The 15,246-nt window shown below is 36.1% G+C and overlaps 1 protein-coding gene across 10 annotated transcripts in view; it reads right to left on the bottom strand.

The window, feature by feature from the left end:
• Positions 1–15,246, bottom strand: part of ATRNL1 (attractin like 1) — a 432,362-nt gene that overhangs the window by 358,114 nt on the left and 59,002 nt on the right. For 9 of the 10 annotated variants that reach the window (XM_040071146.2, XM_040071147.2, XM_040071148.2 and 6 more), the window contains exons 8-9: positions 7,698–7,953; positions 1,625–1,808 (exon numbers count right to left, since the gene is read on the bottom strand). In XM_040071146.2, coding sequence (XP_039927080.1) covers positions 1,625–1,808; positions 7,698–7,953 — 440 coding nt within the window. Of the gene's footprint in view, positions 1–1,377; positions 1,508–1,624; positions 1,809–7,697; positions 7,954–15,246 lie in introns of those variants that run through there. The other variant, XM_040071154.1, reaches the window with a different exon arrangement.

Raw genomic sequence — 15,246 nt, 5'->3', positions numbered from 1 at the left:
CGCCAGTGCCAAGTGCTGCTCGAAGCAGCACGACTCCGTAGTGCTAACACAAATACCCAGGAGCCACCAGGTGCTTCCACTGCTCCAGGCCATTATCCAAGCCCAGCTCCACACTGTGCCCCAGCTGCAGCAGCAGGGGAGTGATGCAAAGCAATGCAGGTATTACCAACGCTGTAATTCCCCATGGTGCATTAGGAATACAGTTCACACTAGGAATTGAAATATTGCCCCCTCACATTCCAAGGAACGTAAAGCTTGTTTAATTGATCTCAAGAAATGAAAACCTACATGCAACTGAGTTGTACAGGTAATCAGATTTGTATACCTCAACCTACTGAAGCCTATGAACCTCTGCCAGATCAGCCACAGAAATGGAATGAGTGCCAGAGACAAACAGTGAGGAACAGCAAACGGCATGGACATGGGCATGAGAGACATCAAAATTCCAACTCTTCCTCGTACCACACCTATCCCATGCCACATTCAGTCTCTCACCTCACCAAGTCCTGTGAATGTTAGTCATAAGGTGTCACAGATACAGTAAACAAAGATTCAGGTTTTACTACTACATGTCATTACTCCATACTCTGAGCCCGAAGTAAATCAGTCCCATAGCAAAATCCACTTCCAGTGTAAATCTCACAAAACAAAGACTTGACTTCTCTACAAGGCTGCAGAGAATTCTACATTAATATAGAGTTGACCAAAGTATTCTTTATTAGTTTTTATATGAATAATACATGAAAATATTCCAGCAATTATTATTATTTTATTGTTGAAGAGACCATCAAAGGAAAAAATATCACATTGTTCCAAAAATAGAATAAGAAAGCATTAGAATTCCAGGAACTTATAAACACATTAAAAGGTGAAAAAACCCCCCTTGTATTAATGTTTCTAAATGCCATGAGTTAATGGTGTTAAGAACTTCTGTGAAATCAAACCCATGTTTCCAACATCTGAGAGTAAGTTTTAGGTGCTTAAAGTAAGCCATTAGTACTATAAACATATATTAAATTGCAAGAATAAAATGTTGAAAGAAATAATTCTTGATCTCAAATCATCTCTAAGATTATGAAAAGACATTCAAAGTCACTTTCTGTACATAACATACAAGTAGCCTTCATAAGTTACAACAAACTTGAGGAAGAAGGAACTGATAGAATCACCAAGGGCATTCATAACTAAGGATTCCTACATAATACCAGAGGTTCTCTCTCTTATTTTGCGAAAAAATAACCTTCCACAGTTCTTAGCGTTTTCTACTTCTTTAAATAGCAGCCACCATAACGTACAGCAGTAGTATATTCACACCATGTGGAAACAGTTCACATGTGCAGTTTCTGCACAGTGGTTGTGTCTGCAGAGGAGAACCTTCTCCTAATTTGTAGAACGTGCACAAAGCTTCTTCCTTGCCATCCTTTCAATGAATAGCTTCCCTAATCCATTGACTCAAGTCTAGTCCCTCACCACAATTCTCCCATTTGGTTGCAGAGAACATGATGTTCTGAAATGTGCAAAGGACACAGAGGTACCTGCATGACTTTGCTAGAACCTTACTCTACACTCCTGGTTTTTTTCAGTAACCTAGAACCTGGTTTCCTACATTATAAATCCAACTTACCAGGTCCGAGTATTAACTTCGTATCTGTAAAGATCATCCACCAATCCATATTTATTGCCAGGCAATGCTTTGTATCCACCGTGGACGTAAATAGATTTTGTCAGTTCATCGTAGACACTGGTATGGCCATATCCACCTTGAACAATTGCTCCTTTCGTTTCTGGTACAAGCCAAGAGTTAGACCCTTGAAGAGACATTAAAAAAAAAAACCACCATAATTTAAAGGCTTACTACTTCTAAATCACAGTACTATGAGTTTTAAGTATACAAAATAATTTCAAATATAATTCTAAATACAGCGATAACTATTGGGATTTGTCTTAAGAAGTTGTTTTATATCAACGTATCGAAGTATCTGCAATAAATAATGTTGTCACACTATTATCTGCTATTCTTAATCAAATCACAAATACATCATTGTTACGGCTGCCAGGCAGTATCTCATCCTCTTCCGCATGTGACTTCAGCACTCGCACTAAACAAAGAAAAAAAAAAAGCCCAAAGCTTTTTGAAAATATGAAATTAGGAGTTATGATTCATAATTCTCGCCAGAGATGGCTGATGAGAATTCAGTGTTCCAGCTCCTTCAGATTCATTAGGAACACCTGTGCTCAGTCATGGGGAGTCTGGAGGAGCCTGGCAGACACTGAACTGCAGTGAGTCGTGAGAAGCACGCAACATAAGGTAGCTCCAAGTGTGCATGGATACAGGCAGACACTTTGGGAGTAACTGCAAAATTATTGAGCTAAAATCCATTTCCAACCCCTGTTTCTTAGTTGTTTAACTGCAAATATACCCATTCAGTTGCAGAACACTCACAAAAGAATAATTTGATAGCAGCTCATTAAATTGGCATTTAAATCCACATTTTACATCACATGATTAATAACTGCAAAGAGACAGCAAACAAAACCAGCCACAATAGCTGTTTATGACTGAAGAAGAGAATACAACTAGAAAATATTTTACGACAGCCAAAACAAAAAAAAAAAAACCCAGCTGTTGAGTTCTTGCTGTATGTAGCCCCAAAATGTCTTTTTTCCCCCCTCCATCTTCACAGATGATGATGTAAGTCACAAAACGAGCAAGCCAGAAGGTATTTCCTGCACAAGGCAGCCTATACAGAACAGCCTGTGATGATTGGAAGTGAGTGCTACAGACATGAACCAGAAGAAGTATTTCACTCCCAGCCTCTTGGAAATTGTCAAAAGAACAGAGAGCCTGGACAAGGACACTCAAAATGGAGCAGTCTCCCAATTCTTAATCTCAAGTGGCTACCATTATAAAGCTACTTATCTAAGGCTAGCAAACAACACCATACACTTTGCCTCCTCTGAAAGTTAGGTTAAATCCCATTCCAATTTTTATCTGCTTACGGCATGTTATAAAGTACAGATTCCGAGGAAGCATTGTGATTATTTTTGTGTATATGAATGCTGGAATTTGTGTAATACACTATTTATAGCTGACACAGAATATTTACATTATTTATGTGTAGTGTAACGTAAGCAGTATTTTATTTCAATCCTCATGTTGGATATTATCAAGCTATGAAGGAGTGAAATTCTGAACACAAATATCAAATTTGTACGGATAATATACAGTATATTACATACACATTACTTTGATAACAAATAGATTTAGTTGATACAATTTCTGTAAGAGGGTTGGTGAGGAGTCAGCCTGGAGATACACCTTTCTATTACCAACAGTATTTTCATTTATGTATTTAATGATCAGTCCTAGAGATAGATTGGCATATGCACTTTTCAGAGAAAAAGAACTATTTCTCTACATAAATTGGCACAATGCTGTTGATAATATGCAAAATAGAATATTCTGCATTTCTGTCTAACTGGTTCATGTAGCATTTATGGAGCATTATGGTTGATGTAGCAATGGTCATATTTGATGACCCTGAGGTCTTTTCCAACCTAAATGGGTCTATGATTCTGTGTAGCATTTTAAATACAGTCAGAGTAACATTGCACATTGCATCACTTTACATGACTTGGGCAGAAATATGAAAATCTGTTCCTTCTTGAATTTAAAAAAAAAAAAAAAAAGTGCTATGAATACCTAAATTCAAGACAAGAGGTCCAGAAACATCTTTCTGAAATAAAAGTCAAAAGCAGTGTTACAATTACACTTTCTACTTTCCATTCTAAAATTTAGCTGAGTTGCCTGAATTTCAAATAGAAATACGTACATACAGTTTAGATGTCATTCACACCTCAGCATCTTGAATATTGCATCATTCAGACAAAAATACAAGCCTGTCTATATTTAAAGACAGTACCACACATATGATCTGACTTTTTGAAGCAGTTTACTGATTTAAATTTTCACCTACCTTTTTTTTTAAAAAATGCAATTTTTATTGAAGGTGTTTACATAACTCTTCTCATACTCAGAGATCCCCCTCTATCATTATATAATAAGAATAAAGAAATATATGTATATATAAGAATAGGAAGTACTTCAGTGCCCAAATTAGTCATGTGAAACTGCATTCTCAACACCTTAAAAAGTCAAATGCAGAAAGAGCTTCATGAACAAACAAGCCAGAAATAAGGAAATAGGAGTTTTTAATTTTTTTTTCCCAGATTTAAATTTCAAGTCTAGTACATACTGTAAAAATAAGGAAGGTGCATCAGTCTGATCTGTCCTTATAATAAAACCTTCAGACAGATCAGGTAAAAAGAACAAAATGTCCAAGAAGTACCTTGGTGGGCCACCTTCATTTTACCACAGTGACAAACTTGAAAATTTTACAAGCAACCAGGAAGCTTATGCTAACTTTAACAAAAAGGGGAGGCATGTTACATCATGGGGCCATTTCTTTTTACATTATTTCAAAGAAATACTTTTAATCAAAAGCAATTTATAACCTACTTCTTAAAGACATTAAAAAATCAGTCTAAAATACAGTGATAATATCTTAATCCAAAGAAATCTGTCTTGTGAAAGAAATAAAATAAAATTACAGAAAACATATTCAGAAGTTTCTTAATATATAAGGAGCCTTTATAAACCTCAGCTAAAACAAAACACAATTATTATATTCACCTTGAGACTCACATTGAGATTCTTAGAAGGTTTATGAGGTATTGCTAACCTAAAGGGAAATAAATTTCCCTGGGGAGTAACTCAGAAAAGCTTTATGGTTCAAGTTAGTAAAATCATTCACATAATTCCCATATCAGGATTTACTGGCTCCTCAGAAGTCGTAAGTCTGGGAGCAGCAAGAAAGGACAACAGGAAGCTCTTTCCTTCCAGCAGCAACCACCACACCTCTGGAGTGGAAATAAACTCACATCCCTTTGTGTGGTGAAAATCTGCCTGCAAACCCTGTCCAATTATTCCAGAATTTATTTTACTCTAAAAGAAATTACTTTCTCCCCCAATCCAACCATTCCAGAGACATTTTGTGATCAGATACACTTTTGATTGGCATGTTTTATTAACAGGAACTACGTATCTTCATGAAAAGCTAGCTATTTCCACCATTATTTAAAAACTCTTTAGGTGTTTCTTAACCCAGACCCCATGGAAATCATGGTCACAGCAACTAAAAAAGGCTTTAGCACGAGAATTCCACGTACCAAGTTCATCAAAGAACTGGATCCTAGAGGTTTCATATGAACCATATGAACCAAAGGAGAAACTGTCTCCATACCTGTTTCTTTCAGTAGGCATGTGGTAAATGCCTGAAAAATAGCCCTCATTAGGACTAAAAGCCATTACTGAAAACATGTAGAAACAGTAACACAGTACCATTTCAAATGTTAAAGTAATATGCTTTTAAAGCAAGCAGAGAAAGAAAAATTTGGGTTCTTTTTCTTTCTATAACATCATAAACCCGTATTTTTATGAAATTTCATTTCCTGTTCAGGTGAGTACTTCTTCGCTTCCTATGTCTTTTAAGATTGGATCCTGAACTGCTAAAGTCCTCCCAAAAAAACCCAGTCATTCTTAATTCAAACCGCCAGCTGGAATTTTATGGTTAAAAATGTGTTCCTACAGCTGCAGGACTAGATAAACACCATGGCCAACACAGAAATCAGGAAAATTTACCACAAAATTCATTTAACTTGGAGGGGAGGGAAAGGAGGGAGACGCAGTGAGGTGAAATGAAACATGAGAATTCTCTGTGGCAGCAATGGTTCAGGTACACCATGTTCTGTGAGCCCCAATCCCTCATCAGATGAGGAGACTTGCTGAAGTCAATGGGGTTTCCACAGTAATACCCTATACTGCTACAAGCTTCCTTTGTATTTGATGCAAGTGAAGCACATTTTCTCTAATAAATTAAACTTCTCACTAGAGTATGACAAAAACATACTCTCAAAAAGGAGACATTAAACTTGAGAATAACTGGCACATAGCTAACAGAGACCTTCTTTCTATTACTCCAATCTTATCAGCATGGTAGGGAAAGTTTGTGGTTTTTTCTTTGTTTCTCTGTGTTATATATGCTGTGTTTCTGTGTGTTATATAAGCTTAACTACACTGTTTTATTCATCCTCCACAAACGTAGCAGTGACATTAAAAAAAAAAAAAAAATTAAAACAGGAACAAGCTGTCCATTTCAACCATACGGCCATCAATAAAATCAGCCAGGCAGAAAATTTTACTCTACAAATCATGTTCCCTTCTTCCTAATTAAACTAACAACAATAATAGGTGAGAATAAAATTGGCACTTCTACTCCATATTAAATTAGCAGCATGCAAAGAAGCAAATAATTTAAAGTTCCAACAGAAGAAGCAAATCATTTAAAGTTTTCCAGCACACATTACAGTGAACAAGCATGCAGAAAGCTAGAACATGTTTTTTTCCTTCACAGTATAAAATCATCTCTGATAGGGCAAAAAACCAACTTTCTGAAAGGAAGTTTTTTCCCAAAAATGGCCCTTTATGCTTAACAAATCTTAGAATACTGTTGTGAAACATCATTCTAAGACCAGAGTTTTATACCCGCTTTTACGCAGTTAAATTGGAATTTTTCAGTGTGAATAAAGCATATTATGGTGCTCTTCCTCTGACTGTCATTCACTTTTATCCTTTTTCAACGCTGTTATATAATTCTGACACTGCCATCAGAGATAATACCAGAGAGCATAGGAATCATCTGAGTTTTGAAGGGATTTTGCCAATCTATACATCTGTTTAAACAGTGTTTATATAAATAAGCATAGATGAAAAAATAAGTTAAATGGAACAATTAAAAACAATTATTATCCTTTAGCATGTAGGCATTATTTTGAAATTTTTGTATTATGCCTTCTGCAATTGCATAAATAACAGAAACTCAGATAAACACAACAGTAAAAAGGAATTAAACAAAAGTAGACAACTATACATTTAATTAGAAGGCATATGAATATTCCTAAAAATTTATCAGATGTAGATTTTCAATATTACTTCATTGAAATAGTATCTTAGCTGTACCATGCATATGATAAAAAGATTTCTCTTGGTTTATTTAATTTTAGCATTTAAAAACACCCCTAGGAACAGCTTGTAGTTCACAAGGGGAAAAATCCAGACAGACAGACATTACTGGTAGGTTATTCATGGAACATTTTCAATTACTACCTCTAACAGCAACATGTATATCTTGAAGAGAGAACTCTATATATAATGATAAACTAAGTTATTATATTTAAAAACAATAAAATAGAAGGAAAATAACACACCAACATTAAAGACCCTTTACAATAAATAAATTATCATTGATTTTGCTCTTTTAGTGCATGGTAAGAACAGGAAATCTGTGTTAAAAAACTGTTTCATCACAATTACTAAAGAGGAATTTCTGGTTTCAATTTTTATCCCTTTTAGGGTACCACAAACATGTACCAAAAATGGAAAAAGTCATGGTGCTCCAAAAACACATGAAACGCTATTACTTGACAAGAAATCTTATGTACATAACCTGAAGAAAAAAGGTGAGGCTTTCTTTATTTTGGAAAATGCAAAAAAGAAAAATCACTTCTTTAAAAAAAAAAAAAAAAAATCAGCACTTTTTATATCAGTACATGATCAAAATTATTTGAAAGTGACTTACTGATGTAGTATTCTTGCACAATGCTTGTGTAACCATATATGGAAGAATATCCAAAAATTACAATCATAACCACATCTCTGCTGTCCAGCTCTACGATGTGTGCTGAATGACCTTCCACAGCATATTGCTGTCCATGGACAAGGACTGCAGGAATTCTGGTGCTCCAGGTTTGACTGGGAATGTTGAAAACCCACAGTTCATCAGTGACATTGCCATAAGTCGTTTCAATTTTGCCTCCATACATGTAGATGTCTTCCTGTAAAAATGGGAAGGGAGAGAGGAGAAAGCAAATAATGGATTACAGAAAGGTAATATCTGAACTGCATACTCCTCCGCTGAGCAATATTTCATAACTGAGCAATCTGACTTAAATCTTCACATTTAATCTTACATTAACCAGCTCAATATCAGACACTAATCCCAGACAATGATACTTAAACTAAACCAACAATGATAAGGAGTCTATTTCTCTGAAAAATAAACCTAGCCGTGAAAATGACACCAAAATGAATCTCAAAGAGATTATTTCAACCAGAAAACCTTTAATTACATGGCTCTTCTAATCCATACAGCAGCATTCTATTTTTAAAAAAGCTAAATAGAAAGGATATTATATTGTTTTCTTAAGGAACAGCTCACAAAATTAAAATGTGATTTTCCACACACTCAGTCTATGGGGATTTCATTCAGCACGTGCACAAGAGAGCACATTCTCTCCTACTAGCAAAGTAACTTCAGTTCTGAGAAAATCCAGTCACCAGAAAACAAAGAAAAGGGACAATGCCTATATGGAATCATAGAATGATCTGGGTTGGAAGGTGCCTTAAAGATCACCTCCTTCCACGCCCACCACCATGGGCAGAGACACCTTCCACTATCCCAGGATGTTCAACCTCACCTTGGACCTTGTGGCAGCTGCTTTGGGCAACCTGTGCCAGGGCCCCACCACCCTCACACTGAAGAGCTTCTTACCAGTATTTAAAACAAACCTGCCCTCACACAATTTGAAGCCATCTCCCCTTGTCCTACCACTCCAACCCCTTGTAAAACATCACCCTCCAGCTCTCTTGTAGCCCCTTTAGGTACAGGAAGGTGCTATAAGGTGTCACCAGAGCCCTCTCTTCTCCTGGCTGAGCAACCCCAACTCTTTCAGCCTGTCCTCTTGGAGAGGTGCTTCAGACATCTGATCACCTTGGTGGCCCCTCCTCTCCCTTCTTATTCTGGGTGTCACACAGAGCTGGACACAAGGCTCCATGAGAGCAGAGCAGAGGGGCAGAATCACCTCCCTCAACCTGCTGGTCGTGCTGCTTTTGATGCAGCCCAGGATGTGGCTGGTTCCTCTTGAGCACATTTACTAAAAATCAAGTCCCATGGGGGAGTACTGTGAGTTCTTTTTAAGGAATGCAAAACAGATATTCCAGCCATCATGAACTACACACCCCAAACAGCAGAGCCATCTGTTCTGGTAAGTAATGAGTGATTTGCTTAAATATTGACTGAAAGCAAATCCTACCAAATTTCACTTCATCTGGATTTGCAAGCCAAGGTATGCAAAGTCACAGAACAAATTCCAGATTGTTGGCTTCACAGACTTGCTCAAGGACAGTTTATACTGGGTAGAAAAAATTTTCTTTGATTCTGAGATTGATACTCAGTCTTTGCTAGGACATAATCACCCCATACAGTGCATCCCATTTGCATGCTGTACAGTTATCTTCTGCATTCTGCAATGTAATATTCTGGGGCTTATACTGAACTCAGCCTTACCACGTTTAAATTTAAAAGGAAAAAAAAAAGTAAATTTCAGGTTATCATCATCATACACATCAAGAAAGGTGAACTTTTGACTCCCAGGCATTGCAAGTATAGGTGATCAGTAGAATGACAAGTCTTTTCAGTCCAGCAAAACAAAGGTTTTAGAGGGTTATAATGCTTCCCATACACCTGGCTGATGGTAAGGAACAGAGTCCAGAACAGTAAGAAAAGAGTCCTCATTACCCAGGGAGATTAGTCAGCAAATGCTTGACCAAACTCTCCAATATATCTTCAACAGTATACTTGAAACTTTTGTAAAATTCTCAAATAACTATATTTTTTTCATTTGAGGCAGGTGGACATTCCTCAATTTAGAATTTAAATCATTCCTATGCAGGGATACTCTTTGATACTGGCGGTGTTTGAACAAAAGATCTTCACAGAAGGAATCTGTAGTAGGATTAGAGAGATATGTATCTGAAACCATTCCTTTCCTAGGAGATAAAACATTTCAAAGAGCTTGGTAAACACCCACAAAAAAATGAAGAAGGATGTGCACTGATCCAAAGGAATGGCTTGAACAAATATTCTTCTTGAAAGGATCATACGTGGCACATTCCTTACAATACCACATGGATCTCCAAAGTCAAATTTGCATCGCTAAAACTGTGAACTACTTATTTTCAAATGCTGATAACTGACTAAGAGAGAGCTAATTAGGGAGCTGCAGGGGTTGTATAACAGTATTCGAAAAATAAAAAATGTATTTCTGACACTGAGGAAAGACACTAAAAAAAAAAAAAAAGGTGACCTAAAGAGCTGCACAAACTTTGAAATGATTTCTCAGACAGCTGACAATAGCAAAGTCCTCCTCACAGTTCTGCTTAAATGATTCAAAGTTCAGATAAAAGAACACTTCCGTGAGGACCAATCTTTTAGGTGACACAGCAGATCCTGTATACAAGAATATTCACAGAGAAAAAGACAAGAAGGTCATGACAACTGCTTTATCAGCTACAAAAACAGATTTAACTAAGCTTTGCTAAGGGCTATTTCTGAGATTAAGAAGCTCCTAGCACTGGTGAAAAACACTTTAAAAGTAAGTGATGATCAGGTGAACACAGAGAAAAACAGGCTGAGAGACCAAAGTCAGTGGAAGAAATATAGAACTGAAATTTAAAAATATCGTATGCATACTTACACAGGGCAAAACCAAACCACCTAAGCACATGAAGATAGACATTTATTTGGAAAGCCTTAACAGGAATGGACTGCAGGAATGATGCCAGCGCCAATGGCTCTAATGCAGCATAAAAATCATGACAGAAAATCAGAAATCCCTTTATAAACTTTATACTACCTTTAAAAATTACTTCTATACTAAATATAAATCAAGGTATATGCTAAAATTGAGGCTTTCTGGAAGACAACACATGAGACACAGAGTTTAAAGTATGCTAGTATACAAACACTGCTGACATTTATTTGAATCAAGTATAGTAGATATTTGTTTGTAAGATAGCAAACCAGGCAGGACTTCCAAGTAAAATAATATACTTTTTTTAAAGGCAACAAAAAATGTAAAATTGAGAGTCTTTGTGAAATTAGTGCAAAAAACGTGTAAAGAATCTGGCCCAAATTAAAGATCGTGAAAACTGTCCTCAGTCTAGAGAGAGAGAAGGACAAGAAGCAGACTTTTCCATGGAAGAGTTAAAGAAACAAGTAGATAAGCACCAAGGAGATACAAGGCCTCCAATACATTCATATTTTAAAATTCTGATACCAGTTATCAAAACCAACACCTTCAATCACAGCCTGAAATAGAAAAGTCGAGCATTTACTCATTAAATTAACCTTGGCCATATTAGATATATTACATCATATGAGTAATATTGTCTAAGAAGTTACGGGAACCTTGAAAGACCTTGTGGTTTTTAAACCAAAATTTCATATAACTATTACTTTAGGCAAATTGAAGTATAGAAAAGTACATTGTTTATTGAACTTCAGAGTTCCTGCTCAGTAGGGAATTCCAGAAAAATAAGGAGTTTCTTCCTGTAAACCAAGCAAGTCGACAGCTCACTCAATCATGACATTCCCACCTACAGATCCCATCAGTTGGTTTCTTGGCAGGTGTTCAGGTCCAAGCCACCAAAACTGCCAGTGCAGCTCCTGTTTGTATCAATGGAACCAAAACTTTCCAGTAATTGTACCCATTTTCTCATATTGCATTTTTTCCCTGAAAAAAACTACTTCAGTGGAAAATTTGATGAACCATAATGATAAAAAACGATGACAAAAGGTATATGATCTGTAAATATTTGAGTGTGCATATTGGACAGAGAGGATGACAGCAGAAGGCAGGAATAATAAGACCAAAGCCAGGATTTGCACAAAATAGTTGAATCACATTTCTCAAGAGAAGAAAACATTCTTTTGATCAAGGGTTTCTCTTATAGAGCAGTGAATGACATGCACATTTTTGACTGGGCAAAATAAGACCAAGAGAATAACTCAAATACAGGAGAAAAAGTAAACTGGAAGAATCAGCAAAACTAACAGCCATAAAATTCCTCTTAATTTCTTCATCTTATTTATACCATCATCACATTTGGAGATGATATTTGTTAAATAATCAAATCATTCTAATAAATTTAAATGCCTGGTGCAATAGGTTAAAAAAGAGGGAGCCAGACTCTTCTCAAGGTAATCCAGCAAATAAGCCAGATGTGACGAGCACAGTTTCGATTACAAGAAATTCAATACAAATATAAGAATAAATATTTCTTTTTTCTCATTGAGAATGGTCAAGACGGGAAGAGGTTGGTCAAACGTCCTTGACAGAGGAGCATCTTACATTGAGGAAAAATAAAACAGATCAAGGAGGATATTTTGAAAGACCACCAAAAGACCAGGAGCACTCACTTGTCCCTTAAGTTGAAATCAGTAGACCATACACCAGAGCAGAGTAACACTTGTACACACTCCACATTGAATCAGCCAAAACAATTTGTTCTATTGACCTTGGCCATGTTCTCTTCCCTACACCTTATCTCAGTGTTAATATTGATTTTATGTTTCATATAAATGCTGTAATTCAAGATTTCTAAAATTTATCATATTTTTATTCATAAGACTTGACAATTTTTCTTTTTTCTAAAGGAACAATACTTAGCTGCTCAGGCTGTACCTTGGAATGACACACTCTTATGCAAATCCTGCCTGCATTGCAAAAGAATCTTATCTAGTAGATACCACTAAAAAAGTGTTTAAAAAAAAAACCTGCAACAAAGGGGTAATTTATAATCCATTTCTAATGAATTGGAAAAAAGCTAATCACATTAAAATAACCACATAATTTTCACTTTGTATTTCTTAACTATATCATGGCTATACAGAAAAGTTTCTCTCTTAGAAATGAGTTTTTCAGCCTTAATTCTTATATAAATCTTAACTGTTCCTGAAGAATTGGCCAAAGAAATGCTACTCCCAAACCACATGAACAGTCAACCTCTATGTTCTCGAAACAGATTAATAAATCTTTTTTCTCTCCTAGACTGTATTCACACCTTGGAATTGAAATCAACTTCATGTAAACTAACAAAACTCTAACATTTATTAGGAAATTTCTTCTCTGTACTTCTATCTGAAACTTCTAGAAGTTTAAGCAAATGGGTACATTATTTAAGAAATTTTCAATTTTTTTTTCCCAAGCAAAATACAACTCTCACAAAAATTTCATCTGGAAATAACTCATCCACCACGAGCCTCTTTTTTGCATTCAACGTGTACCACCTGGTTTAGGACTGTCTAGTATCTCCTCTTCCTTTCCACAAACTGTTATCTCCTTCAATATGTTAAACATTTAAAAGTATCAAGAACATTTTATGCGTTATATCAAAATTAAAAATTATTTAGATTTCTACTTGATCCAGTAATCCTCCCATTAGACCAGGTCTGACAGACTGGAAAGCAGGCTTCACTTAATTCTTCCTCCTGAAGCCTGATTTATTAATTCTTACCTTGTTGTGGGACTATATCCTCTCTGAATAAGAACCTGAGTAAGTTACAAGAGAGGAACATTTTAACTTATGTTCCCAACAGGACCCAATTCAAGGTCAAGACAATACTGTACGAGACTGCACATCAGGAGGTCAACTTAATCAAGAGTGTTGTCACTTTATTTCTTCATTATTTGCAGTTTTCCAGTGGTTGCTGGATTTAGTTAAAGGTGACCTCACTTGGACCTCACTTGCAAACCAACTGGAATATAACAATGAAACAAGGAATGAAAAATATGACAGCTCCACATAATGAACCAATCTCTTGACTAATTAGGGCCACTTCATAGAAGGGAACTCTAAATAGGCTTTTCTCAAGACTACATGCAGAAAGTGTAGGGCAGCTCATCTCACCGACTTCTCACACTTCTGAGATCTGCAAATCAGAATAGGAGCAAGCTGTGCATAAGACGTAATTCAAAGTCACAGAACAGTCAAACTACAGAAATTGCTGGTACAAGCCACCAATAGCTACCTAATAGAATAGTTAGAAAATACTTTTATATTTCCAGCGCTATTCAAATTATACTACAATAGCCAACAAAAATAGGCATTAAAAGAATAACAATAAACCAACTGGTGAAAGATTTTATCTTGTTCATAATAAAGTAGGAAAAGTTTTTACTCTTTTTCGCTTTGTTAACCCTAGCTTTTGATAAGACTAATAAAAATACCAGAAGATTAATACAGACTCAACATCAATACCAATTAATTTGTGAAAAGAATCAAAACAATTACCCTTTCTTAATAAAGTTTTAGAAGTGGAAGTTCAGAACTCATAAAACTCAAATTAGTTAAATTAAATTTGATGATATATAAAATGGTCTGTGTACTTTATGGTTACTACTACATCAGCTTGTCTGCTTCATCTCTATCACCAGTCTCAAAGGAAACAAACCTCAAAGCCCAGCCATTCTTCCAGTGTCTTGGGACCAGCACCAACAGTTCAATTATGAGGCCAAATTCAACCAATTTTGGTGATACTACCAAAAAATAACTGAGTAAAGTCCCAGCAGTGACCACATACACCTTGCAGGTAACTCCTTTTTTCTTTAATTCCAGGGATCTAGTATTTTGGAATTTACTCTAACACCCTACCTAGTCATGTTTATCAAAGCTATGCTACTCTAAAATCCTCACAAGTCATTTCCTCCAGTCTCTTTATATGCCTATTTCTTATATAAATTATTTCAAAGTACATTGATATTTTCAGTATGAAGATGCCAGAAGCTACATACAATTTCTGAGATGCAGCATCTTTCCAATAATCAGCCTGAACACTATTTAACAGCTTAGGTGGTCTAAAAGCAAGAGCTCTTTTATGGTCCCTCCTCTATAAATGCACTAAAAGTCTTGAGGATTTGTTATATCTACACATCAGTGGGAGTCCTCAGATCTTTTTTCTTCAGAATAAAGAAGAACAGTACTTCAGTTTTTAGCAAAGAAGCTTTCTGAGGGAAATGGGCACAGCAACTTCATTCTCCACAGGGTCAATCACACAGCTGCAATTTACCTTGCACCACAATCGGGCAACGCTGGCCCTGCACTCTCACTCCAGCCTAGCTCTAGGCTTTGGAATCTCAGGAGCTCAAGTCAAAAACTTAATCTAATTTCTTCTCTGTGGATAGATTTTTCCTATCAACCATAAAGGAAACATTACACAATTACTGGTACAGAGCTGAAAACACAGCTCAAAGCTGCCACCTCTAGGTATTATCTTCTACTGCTCTTCA

The sequence above is a fragment of the Hirundo rustica genome, chromosome 8 (assembly GCF_015227805.2).
Source record: "Hirundo rustica isolate bHirRus1 chromosome 8, bHirRus1.pri.v3, whole genome shotgun sequence".
NCBI classification, from domain to species: domain Eukaryota; kingdom Metazoa; phylum Chordata; class Aves; order Passeriformes; family Hirundinidae; genus Hirundo; species Hirundo rustica.
The sequence above is the reverse complement of the archived record's forward strand: the minus strand, read 5'-3'. Positions and strand labels throughout refer to the sequence as shown.